Source organism: Lissotriton helveticus, chromosome 5_1, assembly GCF_964261635.1.
Source record: "Lissotriton helveticus chromosome 5_1, aLisHel1.1, whole genome shotgun sequence".
In the NCBI taxonomy this organism is placed as follows: domain Eukaryota; kingdom Metazoa; phylum Chordata; class Amphibia; order Caudata; family Salamandridae; genus Lissotriton; species Lissotriton helveticus.
Genome location: NC_136065.1, coordinates 578,562,255 through 578,582,821, shown reverse-complemented (window position 1 = coordinate 578,582,821; position 20,567 = coordinate 578,562,255). Strand labels below are relative to the sequence as shown.

General features: G+C 48.7%; 1 protein-coding gene across 2 annotated transcripts in view; it reads left to right on the top strand.

Moving 5' to 3' along the window:
- Positions 1–20,567, top strand: part of KIF20B (kinesin family member 20B) — a 608,549-nt gene that overhangs the window by 462,025 nt on the left and 125,957 nt on the right. For both annotated transcript variants that reach the window (XM_078642920.1, XM_078642919.1), the window contains exon 27: positions 10,810–10,986. In XM_078642920.1, the coding sequence (XP_078499046.1) occupies positions 10,810–10,986 (177 nt within the window). The remainder of the gene's footprint in view (positions 1–10,809; positions 10,987–20,567) is intronic.

Genomic DNA, 20,567 nt, shown 5'->3' with positions numbered 1-20,567 from the left:
AGACATCGATAGAATGCCTGCAGCAGAGCTGTTAATACAGCTAAAACAACTACTAAAAATTCATAGACAATTAGTTCAGTATGTAATGCGGACTTCAACAATTCAGCCAGCGATTAAACTTCCACAGCTGACCCCTCACCAGGGGAACACAAATAAAATTACACCACAGAACATCCAATCCTGCCTAGGTAAAGTTCCAGCTAAACGGGAACAAATACCATTCTGGTTGGCACAGAAAATCACCCAAATAGAGGCGGTGTTTCCTGACACCACCCCATTAGAAAAACACAGGATTCTGACTATATGTCTCCCAATGGGAATCGCACCACACATTGAGGACTGTGACACTTGGGGTACAGTCTTTGCTTCCATCTATACAAAAACGCACGGTGTCCCATCCATTTCGGTGATACCAGATGTGCTAAAACAAATTCAAGATGAATACGGTCCAGAACCTGCTTTAACTCTTGGTATGAAATTACTGAAAGACTTCAAGCAGGTCTCGGCTATATTACTAGCCAACATAAAAGGTGAAGCAGCAAACGTGGCGATCTGCCAGAGGTTAAAAGAGACAGATATAGCAGACCAACCAGCTGAAATTGCCAGAATCATAGAAAAATCCTATGAGGAACTAGGCAGAGATAGCTTAGGTGGAATACCAGGAAAACCGCAACTGACTACAAGTGCAGAAAAAATATTTTTTAATAATAATAATTCACCGAAAAAGAACTGGGATGGAAACAAACAATCCAATCCCAAAGAAAAGAAATTCCAGTCCAGAGGAAGGTCTCCGAGGCGAAGAGAGAAATCTCCAAACCAAAGACAGAGGTCACCGCAGAGTGACCCCTCTGGGAATAGATATAACCTTAGAAATAGGGATAATATTAAAAAACCTGATAGATATCAAGACATTGATACACGTCCCTCTCAATCTTTTCAGAATTCCTCGCAGAAATCGGAAAGAAGAGGACGATCAGAAGAGCACGCCAAGTCCAAAGACAAGGAACCTGCTCGACTGAAAAAGAAATTACAATTTCCAAAAAAGAAGGTAGCCAGTATCAAGGTAGTTAACAATGCCGAGAATACTGAGGACACAACTGAAAAACGGAGAGTGGGCTCAGACAATGCTAGACAGCGCAGCAGAGGTGAGCATAGCTCGCAAAGTCCTTATGAATCATCTGGAGACAGTGGACACGAATGAATACCTTCAAGTGGAAACTGCAGATACCAGAGTTAGCAAGCCCCACAAGATATACGAGATAACATTACGTACAGAGGGAGATAAGACTAGGAAAATTAGGGGACTATTTTGGGATAACCTCTCCAAAGGCTATGACATCCTTCTAGCTGAAAAAGACTGGCCACCAGAGTTTGTCAGGGAGTGCCCTCATGGCGAAGAAGTAATTATGCCTGCCTTCTCGAATCAAATCCTGATTCATAAAAAATATACACTTGCTAGAAAGTGGGCAGTGGCCTTAGCACCTGCTTTATATAAAAATCACGTAGGATGGGATGAGGATTCTCCTCCTCACAAAATCCAGTTAAAATCACAACCAACTGCACAAAGGCAGTACCCAATTAAGCAAGAAGCTAAAAAACAAGTAAATGAAATACTAGATCAGCTAGAATACCAGGGGGTGATTGAAACTTGCACCTCACAAATGAACAATCCTTTGTTTCCGGTCTCCAAACCAGACAACTCATATCGTCTAGTTTTGGATTACCGACACCTTAACACATGTTGCTAAACTTTTGCAGTGCAAAACTCACACAGTGCTGCACTAATGAATAACATAGTGCGCAAAAAATACAAAACAACCTTGGACATCTCCAATGGATTCTTTTGTCAAAACATAGCACCAGAGAGCAGATATTTAACTGCATTCTCAGTAAATGGCACTCAAAAACAATTCTGTCGGTTAGCCCAGGGGTACAAGAACAGCCCGGGGGTATTCTCAGCGAGAGTAACAGAATTACTACAACTATATGATGATGAAGCATTATCTTATGTTGATGACATTTACTTAACAGATGATGACTTGGATACTCACTTGAAAAGAGTGAACACCATAATACTTGGGTTCGCTGCAGAGGGTTACAAATTCAACTTCAAAAAGTCCAGAATTGCCCATCTGACAGTCCTATTCTTAGGATATGAGTTATCAAGTGAAGGCAAAAGCCTGGCAGACAATTTCCTAGAGAAATGTGCTGTTATCCAAGCTCCTAAAACACTAAAAAACTTAGTCAATTCTAGGCTTCCTAAATTTCGGAAGAACATACATTGCAAATTACGCAGAAAGGGTTAAACCCCTTTATGATCTAATTAAACCAGACTTTAAAAGATCTATTTGGACTCAAACACACACAGAAATTTTGAGATCCTTACAAACAGACATGCTAATTAAAACAAAATTAGAAACACGTGATAACACACGCAACCTTGTGATCCGAGTCATCCCAGGGAGATGCGGATTCACATACCTAACCTCTGAGGGAGATAAGGTACCAATTGCATTTAAATCACACATGTACACAGAAGCTGAACAGAAATTCAGTAATACAGAAAAAATCATTCGTGCAGTTCAAACCGCAATAGCTAGAGAAAAAGACATAGCTGACGGTAGACATATCACAGTCAGAACAGCAGAATCAGCCTTTGAGGCACTAACAACACCGTGTAATTTACCAACAACAACATTGAATCCGGAATGGATACAATGGGTGAATTCAACCACAACGGACAAAGTAGACTACTACTTTGATCCAGAACTAGAAGAATTAAAAAATCTAAAATATGAAAAGACGTATCCTCTGCCAATCGACATTCTGCCTCTACGACATTACGCCTGTGTAATCTATACAGACGTACATGCTCAACCCTCCGTTTGGGGAGAACAAGCATACAACCCCACATGTGAGATTACAAAAGAAGTGTGGCGCGGAGGTAAATTAAAACCTCTATTAACAAAATCACACTCAGTAGAAACTAATTCAGAAAAACAAACTGAAATAATCGCATTGAAAATGGCGCTAGATAATGCGGATCGCGAATTCCCGACACTTATAGTGTCAGATTCATATTACTGCGTCAAATCATATAACAGCGATTTGCAGACATGGATTCAGAACGGTTACAAAGATGACACAGATGCACCAATAAAGCAGAGACTGCTCTGGGAACAAATAGCTCTTTTACAAAAAGAACTACCAAAGACTCACGTGACTCACTCACTGAGTCATCAGCGTGATGGCGTTCACGTTGTAGGGAATTCATTGGCTGAAACAGCCGCAGCGGCAGCCACTAAATCGGCTCCCGTAGATCGAAAAAAGCGTACATTAAAATACATTGACGGTGAAACATTGCTGGCGGTGAAAACGTCATCAAAAGGCGACTGCTCAGCGTTACCGATCAACTATCCACTCAATTACACATACATAATCGATGCAAACTCCGTCCCTTTTGCTCGAATCCCTGGAGTGGGGGATAGAGTGATTCCAAACATGGACAGGAGACACTTGTTAGTCGCAGACGCACATATGGGTGAGGGTCTTGGACACCTCAAACTAAAGGATTCTCTGGAAGATTTACAATCACGGTACTGGTGGCCAGGCATGAGCCTACATCATACCATGTTTGTAAAAAACTGCCCAAACTGCAACAGAAATCGCAGTGGGGAGAGAAAAAACAAAATACGGTGGAATCTGACTGCAGATAACATCACCAGTAAAAAGAATGGCTTGCGATTAACATATACAGGCTAGTTTCCACTTATAATGTAGATCCACAGCACTCGGCTGACGTCCGGACTATTATACAAGATTTGCGAGTCTAAATGGCATATACGCTAAGAGCATGCTACGTTCGACCATTGCTTTCACTCAGGCAATCCAGCCTGGGGGGGAAACATGGCCAAAGGAGCACAGCCCAGCGGGAATCTTCTCACTTCCTTCCTGAGGGTATGGGATGGTGTAAAGAAAAAACCAAGGCAGAAAGCAATCTATAATAGAAAGGATATTAGGTTCGGGAGCTGGGTGGGTCAAACATCTAATAAGTGTCCAACGTAGTCTAAATAACTTGCCAAGAAATTCTCTGAAGGGATTCAGTCCGTACGAATTATTATTCGGAACTAGGATGTTGATCTCTGACCTTGATAGTCAGACTTCAGTGGTAACAGAAAAAACATTTGATGTCAAAGACCGTTTGGCTATTTTGCAGGACTTAAACAAAACAAGAAAAGACCTGAGCAACATACAGTTGAAACAACAGCCAACAACCACTGAAGAATCACCACCTGTCCCAGCAAGACCTGTCTGGATTCCAAAAGTCGGGGATCTAGTCAGGGAGAAGATCGCGGTAAAGAAGGAATTTGGGCCTTCTTACAGAAAAGCAGTTCCTGTCTTGTCTGTCAACGGGACAAGATCAGTTGTACTACCGCCACTTGCTGGTAAAAAGGAGAACCGAGTTGTATCCATCGACCTGGTAAAACCACAACATGTGGCCGATAACAAACAGTAGGCCAAGTGGACTCCCAATAAGTAGCAGAACACCAAGGTTTGCTACCAGTACAGAGGTCCTATCAAAGAGGCTCATCACATTCGAAACGCCTACAGAAGAACAACAAGGACTATGCAACAATGCAATAGAACTCAGACCTCTGAAAACCCAAATAAAGACATTTAGCAGAGACACACCAATCTATACTGAAGTACCAAGTGACAATGCAAAAAACAAAAATCCTGAACCAATTGGAACAATTGACAGAACTGCATCTGGTTACTTCATCAACTTCGATGATTCCTCTGAAGGCTTCAGTGAACCAAAGACACAGCCATCATCAAAATCCTTTAAAGACAAAGCTAAGGAACTTTTGAAACAACTGAAAGAAACATATCTGGTTTCTCCATGGATTGAATTTTGGGTGGGTTTTGGTGCATTTATCCTCATACTTTGGCTCATCATGGTATTTACTTTGGGACGCTTCATTGAGGGAAAATATGCTAAAATGGACACAGCAAGTCAGAACATCAACTTGGTCCTCAAACCACACACATCTTCGCACGTCGAGAAAAGAGAACTTTCTTCAGAACTTTCTTCAGCCAACTTCACAGCAATTCCAATACCTGGTGGGGTAGCCTGGGACAACACTGACTATGAAATTTATGGTCCGGTCGAGATCCTGAAATATCCACACCAAATCAAGATCTCCTTGAGTGACTTTGCAAAACCAAACTCATTTGCTGATGATTGGGACTTTGAAAGTATTAACAATATGATGTCTGACTTAGTAATGTCTGCTAAATTTACAAAACATGATTATTTGCAAGGTTCTACAAATTATGATAGTATGTATTGCTATAACCATTATGGCAACCATTTCTTGCATAAATCTGCACAACCTAGAAATGTTTTTAATTATAATCAATGGGAACATTGTGCTACACCTCCAAAAGGGAGCTCTAGAACCGTTTATGACAAATATTCATATTTTTCAGGTTTTAACATAACTAATGCTGAAACATTTTATTACAAATGGTCAAACAAGACAGGGATGAAAACCATGATAACCAACACAAAATTGATATATTCAGATTCATTCTTTGAAAAAATGAATACTTTTGGATTTGATTATTGGGACAAAATGTTGATTTAAAAAGTGTTTGGGGTACAAAAGAATGGCAAGTACAGGGTTTAGAAGCTTTGTTTAGAGCCTGCATGATCCCAGAACAAATGATATTTTTAAATGACACTGTTCAACAAACCACCTGTCTTGGCTTAGCCAAAATCAAAGATTTAAATAACCTGTCTATTCCAAAGCCAACAATGTTTAGCAATAACTCTGATACAGATGAAGAAATAGACATAAACCATATACTTAACCAAAACAGAACACATCCTGATTGGAAACAATGGTTGATCTGGCCCACAGATACAAATAACTGTCAAGATAGATTCCTGAATAAAACACAGGGTTTCAAAATGACCAGGCCAGACCCTAGATATCCTCAAAGACATCACCCAGGGATAATAACAACCTACAGTGTGGGCAAATTATGCCTTCAATGGCTACAACCTTCCACACTGCCTGAAATTAAGCAACACCTAACTTTACTTACTGATGGTGCTGACTTGCGTGATTTCATAATGGGACCACGCAAACAGCGTCAAAAGCGTTTCATAGCAGCCTCTGTATATGCAGCATACAATGAGGCCTGGAAGGTTACTCAAATTGAAACAGCAGAGAGAATACGTGAAATTGATCGTATTAATTTGGAAAAATCACTTTCTGTAGTGGACAATGGGTTAATGACTCTGTCCTCCAGAATATTTTCATTGGACAGCATTGTGTCTTCAGCAATTGATATATTATCGCAAGACTTACTGTTATTACAACATGGTCAGTCACAATTGCGTTCTATTGTACAGCTTGGCTGGACGTTACAAAATCTGCGTTCAGGCTATGTGCCTTGGCGTTTAATCAACACAACGTCACTATTCCAAATCTTTAACCTTACTGATAGACAAATCGGTATGGCGCAAAAGGGTGCTGATTATACAATCTTGAGCATTGAAAAACTAGAAAGATTACCAATGACAATGTCAGAACGACCTGTCAGTGAATGGATAATACACGGAATCATAAATATTCCAATCTCAACCTTCAGGTTTCAATACTGCCAAAAATATATACAGGCTGGCATGTACGAGAAATTGGGAAAGGGGTACCTTAAAACAACTTGGAACCTGCCCTATTCACATGCATGTGTCAGTAATAAAGGACAGAAAGTGTTTCTTAGTGGCAACAATTGTGCTATGTCACTAAGCGGCACGCTTCTGTGTAACGGAATTAGTTTGCACGGAGCCTGTGAAGGGAATTCATACAACCTTTCATGTCACCAGCAAGGCGCACCTGCAACTGAAATAGAACCATTCTTTCAAAGACTCTATAATGGGAGTTACATTCTTATTGTAGACCGCAGATGTTGTAGTCTTATGCCCGGGACTCCTTATCTAGTCACTACGACGGCCAAGGTCAAGTGCTGTGGACGTTCTTTGTTCCCCAGCTCCTTTCCAGACAGATAGGCAAGGGCATGGCCCAGTTTGAAAATTACTTCTATTCGAATAGACACTTTAAGCAGAATGAAAACAGTGCTTCTTCAGACGCCTACAAGGCTCACGTCATCTAAAGAAACGTATGATCTACAAGTCGCAAGGACGACTGCAGAGATACATACATTATTATCAACTAATTCCCCCGTACATTTCGCGGAAATCCTGAGCGAAATCTTAAATATTTCTGATACCACAGGGGTCTCAAAGGTATTTAAGACAGTATTTTCGATGGCATTAACACCATTCAAAGCCATACTGGGTATTTTTCCAGATTTCGTCCATTCGATTTTTGGCGGACTTCCCCTGATCCTGGGACTAATTGCAGGAATCCTATTCCTAGTCCTTATTTTTCGTTATGGCAACCCATGTCACAGATCAAACTCTCGCGACAATGGAAGATACGATCCTAGCCATTGGATACCGGGACCGGATATCAAAAATCCTGGGACTCTCCCGGCTTAGAGACCTAAACATGACTTGGTTTCTATCATTTCGACCAATGTGGCAAAGGTGTGTTTTACCTGTACTAAGGTGTCTGCTATGCGGAGAAGAATGCGTGTTAGACACCTGTCTGACGCTACAATCGGATGCGCCGGTGGATGCAGATACACTGTTGGTTCCTACCAAGGTTCACGCTTTGTGCTGCCCTCAAAGGCTGCCAATCCTGATGACGGCATTCCTGGAATCTTCACCACTACGATTGAAGAGTAGTGAAGTTCAAGATGAAAGCAGCATCGAACAGGTACGACCTTCTGTCAGTGATGCAAATCAGAATGTCAATGGAGACAATCATGCGCACGAATGCATGGTTACCCCTATTTCCGACTTAGTGGAACTTTCCCATGAAGCTGTTGACAGTTTTTTCGAAAGCCTGAATGATATGATGTTCTCTCCGGAACAGAAATAGAGACTTTTGAGTAAACTCGCACACGGCGTTCCCTGAATTCGGCCTTCAACTTTTAAAAATAGTCACATGAACAATTACAATCCAGTTCACGGACAGCAATTTTTCAGCAAGCCCTTAAAATATTTTTCTATATTTTTTTTTCCGGGACACTGATCTTCTGCTTAAAGTAAGAAACTATTCCTAGAGAACTAAGATTTCTATTTTTAGATACTTTATATAGACTTTAGCTGCCCGCTGGTATGTTCACAAGTATTTTATTATGTGATGAAATGGTCTCGAACTTCCTTTCTGTATAGCCATATTAAGAGCCATTTCATGTGTATTTCTCATATACCAAAAAGCAATAATGCATAACAATGCGTGTTTACCTTTGCATTTAATTCATAGCTTAAGTGCATACAATATATATGACTGCAATTTTTCAGTATATTTGAAAATTTCAAAATGCATTTATGTATTTTGGGGTGGTAAGGTATACACTATACTCTATAGTATGTTGTACTATGTTATACTATGCATAGATTAGTAGATATGACCATAGTTAGCGTGGAGTGGGTGTCGTGTATTTCTATAGGTTCTGAATCAGTCCCCCTATTCCTGACCCTATTCTGGTTAAACTAACTATCAAGTTAACTAACAGTCAGCCCATGAGGCAAGAAAACCCCCATGATGCAGATACCGTTATCTGACGCAGTCACACTACGGCACAGGAACGTGTTATCTGATTAGGTCATAACGCTTGAGATCTAATTAGACAAGCGACATTCCTCCAGCCCCTGATAAGGCATACGACGTTCTCATAACAAATCAAACCTATGACAACCTGGATAATCCGTGCGGCCATTGTTTTGATTTCACAGAGAACTTTAGTAAAGAATGTGCTAACGAGCAAGTCGTATGACATCTTTATTGACGTATCTATGTCCATCCTTACGTCAATCTCGGCACCTTTAATGTATAAATATTGCCGACCTTGCCCTATGCAAACACACGCGTGGTGACAAGACGGAGCAGCCACCCTTGCCGAAGCCGAGAGCAGAAGCAGACCCCGCTGGCAGCAGCCCCGCCTTCCTGACGCGCTGCTATCTCAAGCCGAGAGACCCAGCACCGGCGCTTCTGGGCAGCCCTCGCAGGCAGCCTGGAATATCGAGAGCAGAGAAAGAGATACCATTCCTCATTCATCCTAACTTCCAGGTACAGAACTGAATAACCCCTCACAGAGAATTCTTTAGTTATTCACTTGGCAAAAACAAACTTAACTTAAACTGTAACTTTCTATTCCCGCCCACGCATTAGACTTAGGTCAGGTACACGGGGTAGGCGTATTTAGAAACACCAGTTGAGCACGTTTAGTCAAATGTATATGTGTATGTAAATATATCTTAATCATTTTAAACATCATATGGCTCAGAAACCATATCAATGTTTTTACAGTATTATTTTATACTATTGCTTTTAATGTATGCACTTTACTTAACTATAAGTATTGCAATAATATCGATCCATTTCTCTTGTACGAGAAAAGAGACTGATCAATAAATAACACCTTTTTATTGAACACGCCCGTCTCTTCCTTTTCTCTACATTCTGATGAGACTAAGAACGCACGTACTGACTGAGTAAAATAATTGCCTTGTGCTCACACGACTCTTGAGATTGACTCTTGATTAGGGGAGAGCAAAGTTGTCATGTTCTATGGTTGTCAGAAACTAAATCCCTTCTTGTCTAATCAGGGAAGTTAATCCTTCCTTGAACATTCGAGAAAGTTTCTAGCGAACTCTGAGCTTAGCTGGCAAACCCAAAAATTAAGTCTAGTATCGACAGTAGTAGACCTAGTTAACGTCTGGTCTAGGCCTTTACTGCTGTAGGTACTATTCCAATGCGCAGAGCCTATTGGGAAAATAGGAGCTACACTACACTTGATGATGCATTTGAGTCCTTCTACCTTTTTACATTGTCTGCTGAGATTTCTCATGGTGACGAGCGGGTCATCAAAGAAGTCGCTCTTTCTTCCCCTCTATAACTTTTAAGAGGCTTCTGAATTGAATTTCACAATGCCATTGAAGTAGCACTCTGCACCCGAGGTCGACAGAGTGCTTCTTGATTCTTACCCGGGAAGACGTTGTTTCTTCTTTCAATGAGGGCCTATGCAAGGCGGCTGATGTCCTGGATCCAGGAATTGCCCTTGCTTGTGATGGGGAGTAAAACCCATTTGTTAACCGAGATTTCCCAATCCAGTGCTTTGTCATTGAAATCCTATAAAGATGCGCTTCTGGACCGTCTTAAAGATATTTGGAGTAAACTGGCATCCATTCCTGTGAGCGGGCAGGTTACTTGGCAACATCGTAAACACAAGGAGATGATGGATGGAGCACTGAAACTTTTCAGACACTGATCCCCAGTCACAGATCTGGGTTGAATCATCATCGTTCTTTAGCTCACTTCTCCACCTCATTTCAGACCCAGTTATATGCAAATCAGTTTTCACCCTGTGCATCATGCGAACAGTCCAGCAGGAACTGCCAAGCCAGGTCTTCCCTGGACCGGAAACGAGCATCCGGGGACCGGTTTCGGGCTAACATCCCTCATCAGCCAGGCTAGCTTGAATCCCGTGGCAAAGTGAGCAAGGGACTCACGTCAACATCATCTAGCCCCTGACGGGTTTGTGGTGTTGTCGGTGTTGTCTTCTTACCCCTATTTCGTTACAGACTTCCGTAAACTTTGGTTGGGGAATTGATTTATTTCTGTAATATTTATTGGTGATGTTAAGTGTATTATTTCTTCAAAATAGGAAGCACTTACTGTGCAGTTGTATGAGAAGGACAGAGACCTGCAGAAGTGGCGAGAAGAAAAGGATCGGCTGATGGCTGCCTTGGAAGTCCAGCTGAGGAATTTGGTTTCCAGCAACATGGAGAAAGACCATGAAATAGAACAATTGAAAGGGAACATGTTGCGTGTTCCAGAACTGGTAAGCTCTAATGACATAGTTTCAGGGATTTTGTACCTCTTATTTGCTCTTTAAACAATCCAAATGTGTACACAGTTGAAAGGATGTTTTTTTCACGGAGTGTGTTAATTGTTACACTCCGTAGCTTCCACGTCTAGCACATTCTTTTTTTGTAATCGTCCCCCTTTATGTAAAATCTTGGTTACAGCTGATTACAATCTAAATATGATTAGACCTGCATTGCTTGGGCGAATAAGATGTTTTAATTGTCTTGCAAGTATCTCTGCATTCTCTGACTTTAAATGTTCAAAGTTGCCTTCTGGAAAACCATGGGGTGTTTCAGATTGTGTATTTTTCTGTTTGTTTCCTAGCACGTCTGCCTCTCCTGATTACTGTGATACACAGCCTTCTGCAGACTCAGTTGTATTGTTTTTTCCGTCATGTGCTCTTTCTCCACTAACTTTACAAAAGCTCTGCCAGTGTCCTGCTAAGCAAGCTTCATGTTGAGAGGTTTCTCGCGTTATTTTCCTAGGAATTAATATCCTCTCAGGATCCAGCTAGGTTCTCTTTCAATACAGAGGTCCAGGGCCTTCCATTGAATCTTATTATTACCCCCAGGTCCCTTATGACCTCGTCCCATTCATAACTATGTGGAGATGACCATCTCCCGACAGAAAAAAACAAGAGGAATGCTGGGACTCTAATACTGCCCCTCCCACCGGGAGTACATAAGCAGTACTTACCCAGCAGACCTGTTCTTTTTTTTTTTTTTTTTTTTTTTTCTGTCTGTCGACAGAGTGGTTGGTGTGTTGGTGCTGCTCCTGCTGGGCTGGAGTGGCAGTGCTCTTTCTTCACCGGCTGCCTGGCTGTGCGGGCGCGGGGTTCCCTGGACTGTCTCCTGGCCTGCCGGGCTTGCTGGGCGTCAGTCTGTCTTGGAGCCGGTGTTCTGCTGTGCATGGTGTGCACCTCCCGGCCCTTTGCGCTGGGGCTGGAGTTCCCGGTTACTTCCTGGTCGCGGGCTCGTCTTCCCGAGCTTGGCTGGGGAGACGTGCCTCGCTGGATGGCCTCCTGCTGGTCTTGGATGTGGCGACGTTGGAGTGGGGGCCTTGTTCCTGGGGTTGGCCCCCACTCCGGGTGAGTCCCGCTTGCGAGGGATTTTTCCTTCTGCCTTGCTCTGTGGTAAGGATGTCCCATTTTTTGGTGCTGCACGGTTCCTGCCCTGTATTTGTTTGCAGTTTGCCTTGTATGCTATGTCCCGTACATGCGCGGCACTGTGATCAGGTTGTCCCTTTGTGCACGTTACCAGCCCTGTGATTCCTTGCCGATTGCTTTATGGCGCGCTGTTTGGCTTCACTTTGGCTGAGCTGCTGTCTTCAATATGTATTGTTTACTGTGGCCCGTGCAGCGTTTGTGTATGCCCTGAGCTTTCTCCGCTCGGCCGGTTGGGATTCGGGGGTTTGCGACCCTGGGATGCCTTGCCTATCTGAAAGAGACAAGTTTGTGATAGATTCCGTACCTTAGAATATCCCCAGGCGTCAGACTGGATCCGGAAACGTTTGCGTAGTAATATCCCTGCGCGTCGGTAGGCGTCGTTCCCGGCTCCGTGTCCGTCGTCGGCGACGTTAGCGCTGAAAAGACGTCGCTGGAGTACTTAGACGCCGCCCTCGCGCGCTGACATCAGTTCTTCTTTTTTTCACGACAGCTAGCGCAGATCCGGAGAAGCTCTACCCCATAGTCACTTTTTGACTAAACTTTTTTGTTCTTTTGATGTGTTTTTCTCGAGTCGCTCGACTCCTACGATGCCGGTAGGGATGCCCGGGTTCAAACCCTGCTCCAAGCGTAGCCGACTGATGTCGGTTACCGACTCCCATCGCCGGTGTCTTGAGTGTCTAGGCCTCGACCACGACGACCGAACCTGCTCCGACTGCCGGGCTCTGACGTCTAAGGCTAGGCGGGACCGGTCCCGCAAGCGGCTTGAGCTCCGGCAGTCGGCCCCGCGCCGTTCAAGGTCCAGGTCCCACAGGAGGTCGAGGGACTGGTCTCGGGGTCGGAGCCCTTGTAGCTCCGAGAGTCCGCATCGGTCTTCAGGATCCCGGTCCTCAGGTAAGAGGCATGAGAGGTCGGAAAGGCGTCATCGTTCTTCTGACCCACCCCTCGCGCGACGCGGCCTGGGATTCGGTTAACCCCACCCACGTGGCTCCGTCGGAGTCGCGGGCGTCGCAACCTGCCCCATACCTTCTGGTCCCTTGGCACGATGCAACGCCAGAGGAGGTCAAGCGGTACCTCATGGCCATGAGGTCTCTCCCTCCTCCGCCGGGCTCCGTGGCACCTTTGGGCCCAGCGGGTCGGGTGCTTCGGCTCCGACGCCGTCGGGTGCTTCGGCCCCGGCACCGCCGGCGACTTCGGTCCCGGTGCGGCAGGCCCCCACTGGATCCGGTTCCGGATCCGGGTTGTCGCCGGTAGACCTCACGACCTCACCGACGCCGGCCACTAGGGTGTTGCCCCCGGCGCCGCCTACGGGCGATGCCGTCCCCAATCCTACCCTTGATTCGGTTCCGGCGCCCCTCTCGACGTCGTATGGAGACTTTTACTTCCACGAACCGGCCCCATCCGTTGAACCTGAATTTCAGGTGATGGGTGACTAGGGAGATTGGGAGGGGTCTGTGGACCCTCTGGCACAGGAGTGCCAGTCTCAACAGGACTGGGCATATGAGCTTGGGGATGCCAGTGGACTGGACACTTCGCCAGATACTGGTTTTGTCTCCCCTCCAACCGTGGCTACGAAGGAGGGGGCTGCCTACAGTGTAGTGTTGACACGGGCGGCCAAGGCATTGGGCCTAGACCTCCCCATTGCGGCCGTGAGGACTAACCTCCTCACTGAGGTCCTTAAACCGCAGGCAAGCTCGACTGAGCCTCTGTTGCCGTTTAATGAGGCCTTGTGTGACGTTCTTTTGGGCACTTGGTCCAAGCCCGCTACAGGTCAGCCTGTAGATAGGAACGTGGCCAGACACTACCGCCCGGCTCCGTGCAACCCTTGCTTCTTGTCCACCCACCCCAACCCCGAGAGCCTGGTTTTCCAGGCCTCTACTTCCCAGACCGCATTCCCAACGGCTCCGCCCGATCGGGAATCCAAGAGGTACGAACAATCTGAAAGAAACAGGTTAGTATTAGATTCCTTACCTTAGAATATCCCCAGGCGTCAGTCTGGATCTGGAAACTTTTGCGTAGCAGTACCCCTGCGCGTCGGTAGGCGTCGTCTGCAGGCGTCCCCTGCGGCTCCGCGTCCGTCGTCGGCGTCGTGCGCCGTGATGACGTCGCTGGAGTATATAGACGCCGCCTCCGCGCGCTGACGTCAGTTCTTCTTTTTTCCGCGCCAGTTAGCGCAGATCCGAAGAGCAGTACTCCGGTCTTTTGACCAAAGTTTTTGAATTACTATCTACTCCTAAGGTGCCGGTAGGATGCCCGGGTTTAAGAATTGTGACGGGTGTGACTGCACGATGTCGGTCACGGACCACCACCGACTCTGCCTCCGGTGCCTGGGCCCGGACCACGACGTGGACTCCTGAGTCGATTGCCGGGCCTTGACGAGTAAGGCTAGACGGGAGCGGTCCCGCAAGCTGCTCGAGCTCCGGGTGTCGGCCCCGCGTCGAGAGCGGTCCCGGTCCGGCCGGAGGTCGAGGGAGCGGTCGCGAGAGCGGTCGCGGAGCCGCCACGAGCGCTCCGGAAGTCGTCACCATTCCTCTGGTTCCTCAGGTAAGAAACACAAGAAGTCGGGGCGTCGTCATCGTACCCCCGACTCCCCCCTGCCGCTCGCGCGATGCGGCCAGGGGTTCGGGCCCGCGGCTCCGCGTGGGTCGCCGGCGCGGCCTGCTCCATACCCTACGGTCCCTGGGCAAGGCGCGTCGCGCGAGTAGATAGAGGAGTTCCTCATGGCCATGAGGGCACTGTCTCCTCCGACAGGGCCTACGGCGCCTGCGGGCCCGGTGGTCCCGTCCGGGGGCCCGAGCAGTTCGGGTGCTCCTGCCCCGACGCCGCCGGCGGCTCCGGCCCCGGCGCCGCTGGGCCCTTCAGGGTCAACGCCGGCTGGTCCACCGGCCTCTCCGGCGCCGATTCCATCGGGGCAACCCATGGTGCCGGCGCCGGGGCTCCGGCGCCGGCTCCGGGCGGCGCCACCCCCATTCCCTCTCCGACTCCGGACGCGGAGTCGGACCGGCGTCATCCGACGCCGAGTCCGACTCCGATGGGGCCTGTGGACCCCGAGGAGCCGGTCTACATTGTTGACTCCGAATATGGGGAGGATGTAGAATACGGAGAGGGTTGGGAGGGGTCTGAGGACCCTCTGTCACGCGAGTGTCAGTACGACGTGGACTGGACAGGTGATTTGGGTGACACCAGTGGTCTGGACGACTCTCCTAACCCTGGTTTTGTCTCGCCTCCTACTGTGGCCTCGGAGGCTGGGGCTGCTTATTCAGTGGTGTTGATGAGGGCTGCCAAGGCCTTACACCTTGAGCTCCCCGTCGCGGTCGTGAGGCCTAACATCCTCACCGAGGTCTTAAAACCGCAGGCATGCCCGCAGGAGCCTCTGCTGCCGTTCAACGAAGCCTTGACAGACGTTCTTTTGGGCACATGGTCCAGGCCCGCTTCAGGTTCGCCTGTTGATAGGAACGTGGCCAGACGCCACCGTCCGTGTCCGGACGACCCCAAGTTCCTGTCCACCCATCCCACCCCTGAGAGTCTGGTGATCCAGGCCTCAACTTCCCAGACCGCATTCCCGTCGGCCCCGCCTGACCGGGAATCTAAGAGGTACGACCAGTATGGGAAGAAGGTCTTCTCGTCCCTGAGTTTGGGACTGCGGTCTTGCAACACCGCATGCCTCTTGGGCCGCTACACCCACTCTCTGTGGGATACGGTCGCGGAGTTGCTGCCTGAATGCCAGCAGGAGGTACGGGTAAAGCTCGGCAAGGCTATGATTGAAGGCCGAGATGCAGCAAGATATTCCATCAGGTGTGGTCTTGATACGACCGACTCGCTGGGCAGAGCGATGTCCACGACAGTGGCGATTCGTCGCCACGCCTGGCTGAGATCCGCCAATTTTTCGGCAGATGTCCAAAATACTTTGATGGACATGCCGTTCGATGGCAGTCGCCTGTTTGGCGACAAGGCGGACCACGCGCTGGAGCGCTTCAAGGACTCCAGGGTCACGGCCAAGTCCTTGGGTCTTTCGACCCAGGGCCAGCAAACGGGTTCGTTTCGCTCCTTTCGTGGCCAAGGAAGGGGCAGTCCCACACGTGCTGTCAGCCACGCACCGCAGAACACTTCTCAACGCGTTGGCGGCCGTGGATTCCGCCGTGGAGGCGGTCGGGGACAACGGCGAGGTCAGACCACACCTCCCCCCGCAGCATCAGCCTCCAAATCCTCCTAGTCCGTGCTTTCAGGCCCATGTGACGCCAGTGGGTGGCAGGGTTCGCCATCACCACTCCCGCTGGCGCACTATCACATCGGACAGGTGGGTGCTGCAGCTCGTCCGAAGGGGCTACTCCCTCCCCTTCGAGACCACTCCTCCAGCCATGCCACCGCAGAACCACCGTGTGTCGGGGGACCACTTGACACTTCTGCAGGAGGAAGTTACGGCCCTCTTGGCCATGGGGGCTATCGAGCGCGTTCCTGGGCCAGAAGTAGGGTGTGGTTGCTATTCCCACTACTTTCTGGTACCCAAGAAGGACAAGGGGGGCCTGCGTCCTATCTTGGATCTACGGAACGTCAACGGCTTCCTCCGGAAGGAGAAGTTCAAGATGTTGACTTTGGCTCAGGTCTTGGCTGCTCTAGACCCGCAAGACTGGATGGTGGCGTTGGACTTGCAGGATGCGTATTTTCACATCCCCGTCCTGCCGGCCCACCGGCGTTACCTACGGTTCACGGTAGGCCACGAGCACTTTCAGTTTATCGTGCTCCCCTTCGGCCTTACCAGCGCCCCACGGGTGTTCACGAAAGTGATGGCGGTGGTCGCCGCTCATCTGCGCCGGTTAGGGGTTTCAGTCTTCCCCTACCTCGACGACTGGTTGTTGAAGGCGGGCTCGCCCCAGACAGTCGTCCACCACCTTCAGATGACGGCAGACCTGCACGAGCTGGGGTTTTCCATCAATGTGCCGAAATCACACCTGTGTCCCTCTCAAAAGCTCCTTTTCATCGGAGCGGTTCTCGACTCGGCGCAGTTTCGTGGTATCCAGCCCACACCGGATGGAATAGCGTGCCGCATCTCGACCCTCCGCAAGGGCTTGGGCGAGTTTAGTCCGGGCCTCCTCCGGACATTGTGGCAGCATGTCTGCGACCGTGTCCCACAGAGTGTGGGTGTAGTGGCCCAAGAGGCAAGCGGTATTGACTGACCGCAGTCGTAAACTCAGGGACGAGAACACCTTCTTACCTAATGAACAAGTTACTTACCTTCGGTAACGAGGTGGCGGGTGCGGGCTCTGCAGTGGGACCTGAAGTTTCAGTGGGCCCAGCATCAGACCAACTTGTCCGACCATGTCTTAATCTCGGAGGGCACTGCAAGACAGTTGCATTGGTGGCTCACGGACCGCGATTGGGTCAGCGGCAGATCCTCTCCCTACCCCAACCGGAGCACGTAGTTGTGACGGACGCGTCCCTCCAGGGCTGGGGGGCCACATGGGAGAGGCGGAGATCAGAGGCCTCTGGTCTCCGGCGGAGTCCCAGCTCCACATCAACCTTCTGGAGCTGCGGGTGATCCGACTTGCACTGAAGGCATTCCTCCCCTCTGTCCGGGGGAGTGTAGTGCAGGTGTTCACGGACAACACCACCGCCATGTGGTACTGCAACAAACAGGGCGGGGTGGGGCCGTGGACCCTCTGCCAGGAGGCTCTGCGCCTCTGGCAGTGGCTGGAACATCAGGGTATGACCCTGGTGGTTCAACACCCGGCAGGTTCTCTGAACGCCAGGGCGGACGAACTCAGCCGTCGGTGCTTGATGGATCACGATTGGAATCTGAACTCGGACGTGACGCAAGGCCTCTTTCAGCAGTGGGAAGAGCCTTGGTTAGATCTATTCGCCACAGAAGAGAACGCGCAATGTCATCAGTTCTGCGCGTTGGAATTTCCAAGGCGGCACTCGCTCTGAGACGCTTTCATCGCGAGTGGAGTTGCGGTCTGTTGTACGCCTTTCCGCCTATACCACTTCTGCCCAGAGTGCTGAAGAAGATCAGGCGCAACCGGGCCCAGGTTATCCTTGTGGCTCCGGACTGGGAACGAAGATATTGGTATCCAGAGCTACTCAGCATGTCTGTCGATCCCCCGATTCGTCTGCCCCTTCAGGAGGACCTTCTGTCGCAGCAGCAGGGGACTGTCCTCCACCCGAACCTGTCCAGTCTACACCTCCAAGCTTGGAGATTGAGCGGCGACAGTTGAGGCCATTTGACTTGCCTCCTGAAGTCGTAATGTCATTCTGGCAGCCAGGCGTCCCTCCACAAAGTCGGTATACGCTTGAAGGTGGAACAGATTTGTAGCATGGTGCAGAGCAAAGGCTGTGGATCCACTCTCTGCCCCCCTTTCTGAGGTTCTCCTCTTCCTTCTTTCTCTGGCCCAGCAGGACTCTGCTCAGGGCACTATCAAGGGATACCTTTCTGCCCTTTCCACCTTCTTAAGGCTACCTGATCAGCCATCTTTGTTCAAGTCCCCTATTGTAAATGGGTTTTTGAAGGGCATCACACACATGTTCTCTCCTGTTCCTTTCGTGATGCCTCAGTGGGACTTGAACCTTGTACTTGCTTTTCTGATGTGCGCTCCCTATGAGTCACTTCATAACTGTCCTCTTCGCCTTCTTACTCTGAAGACTGCTTTCCTGGTTGCCATCACCTCTGCCAGGAGAGTGAGTGAGCTCCAGGCTCTTTCTTCCAAACCTCCTTTCCTTTCTGTCCATCTGGAAGAGGTTGTGTTGCGGACACGGCCCTCTTTCCTGCCCTAGGTAGTCACAGCCTTTCACATCGGGCAGTCCATTACCTTGCCCACCTTCTTTCCGCCTCTGCATCCCTCGAAAGCGGAAGAGAGGCTCCACCGTCTGGACCCAAAACGTGTGCTCTCTTACTATCTGGATCGCACACGCCAATTCCGGGTGGATGACCAACTCTTTGTTGGTTACGTGGACGCTAAGAAGGGGAAAGCGGTGCACAAGCGGACCATCTCTCGGTGGATCGTATTGTGCATTCAGGCGTGTTACTCTTTGGCTAAAAAAGAACCTCCTGTTGTGCTGAGGGCCAGCTCCACTCGGGCCACGGCGACTACTACTGCCCTGGGGCGAGGAGTCCCCTTGCAGGACATTTGTCAGGCAGCTACATGGGCCTCGCTGCACACGTTCGCGAGACACTACTGCCTGGACAATCAAGTCCGGAGGGATGGCTTCTTTGGCCGTTCCGTCCTCCAGGACTTTCTGGTGTGATTATTGGCTCGCAGACCCACCACCGGGGTTGGTATTGCTGGGGTATCTATTCTAAGGTAAGGAATCTATCACTAACGTGTCTTTCAGATGCACAATTTACTACTTGTGTAACGATATATCTGTAAGAGACATTAGTTAGTGATAGATTCCTTACCGACCCACCCATCCTCCCTGTTCTGCGAACCGATATCTAGGGTTAAGGTCATCCCCTTTCAGGGCCCTAGTTTCATGGCACCAGTGTTGGTTCTATCATGGGAGAATTCTGCAATGGATCGCACTCCGCTAGCCCCTCCTCCGGGTCGCCCCTAAGCACTCTGGTATTTGAAGTGCGTGTAGTTTGAAGAATAGAAATCAAGTTCATAAGTGGTTCACCAAAGTTGGTGCGAGTAGGTACTCGTTGTTCCCAAAATCTCTAGACCCAGGACATGGCTCGGGTTTCGGGATAGTTTCCCTCATCAGTAGAGAACAAGTTTGGGTTGGATGAGAAGGCCGCCAAGTAACCGTCACAGGCCTCGATGCCTCTCTGGCTCGCAGGGCGTCTCCAGAAGCTCGTCAGCTTGGCGCTCAAGGGAGCGATAAGTAGAATTCTGCAATGGATCGCACTCCGCTAGCCCCTCCTCCGGGTCATCCCCCTTCAGGGTCCTAGTTTCATGGCACCAGTGTTGGTTCTATCATGGCTCTGCTTATCTGGCGCGGAAAAGTTGTGTATCAGAACTGACATCAGCGCGCGCGGGGTGGCGTCTAAGTATTCCGGCGACGTCATTCCTGCGCTAACGCCGACGACGGACGCGGAGCGCTGGACGACACCTACCGACGCGCAGGGGTATTGCTACGCAAAAGTTTCCAGATCCAGTCTGACGCCTGGGGATATTCTAAGGTAAGGAATCTATCACTAAGTAATGTCTCTTACAGATATATCGTTACACAAGTAGTAACTTGTGCTTCTGACCAGAAACCCTTCATCTTTATGTATCTTGTGTATGATTTTTGGGGGAAATGGATAGTCTGGCCAGATAATTAAAGCTGCCTCAAAGGCCAGACATAAAAAGGCAAACAAAAGCCAGTAGTCTGTCAGCCAAAGCCAAACCTATTGATTTTGCTTACGGTTCTTTTTCATTGGTTTGTGTGTTTTTTCTTCAACCTTCATTAAAGTT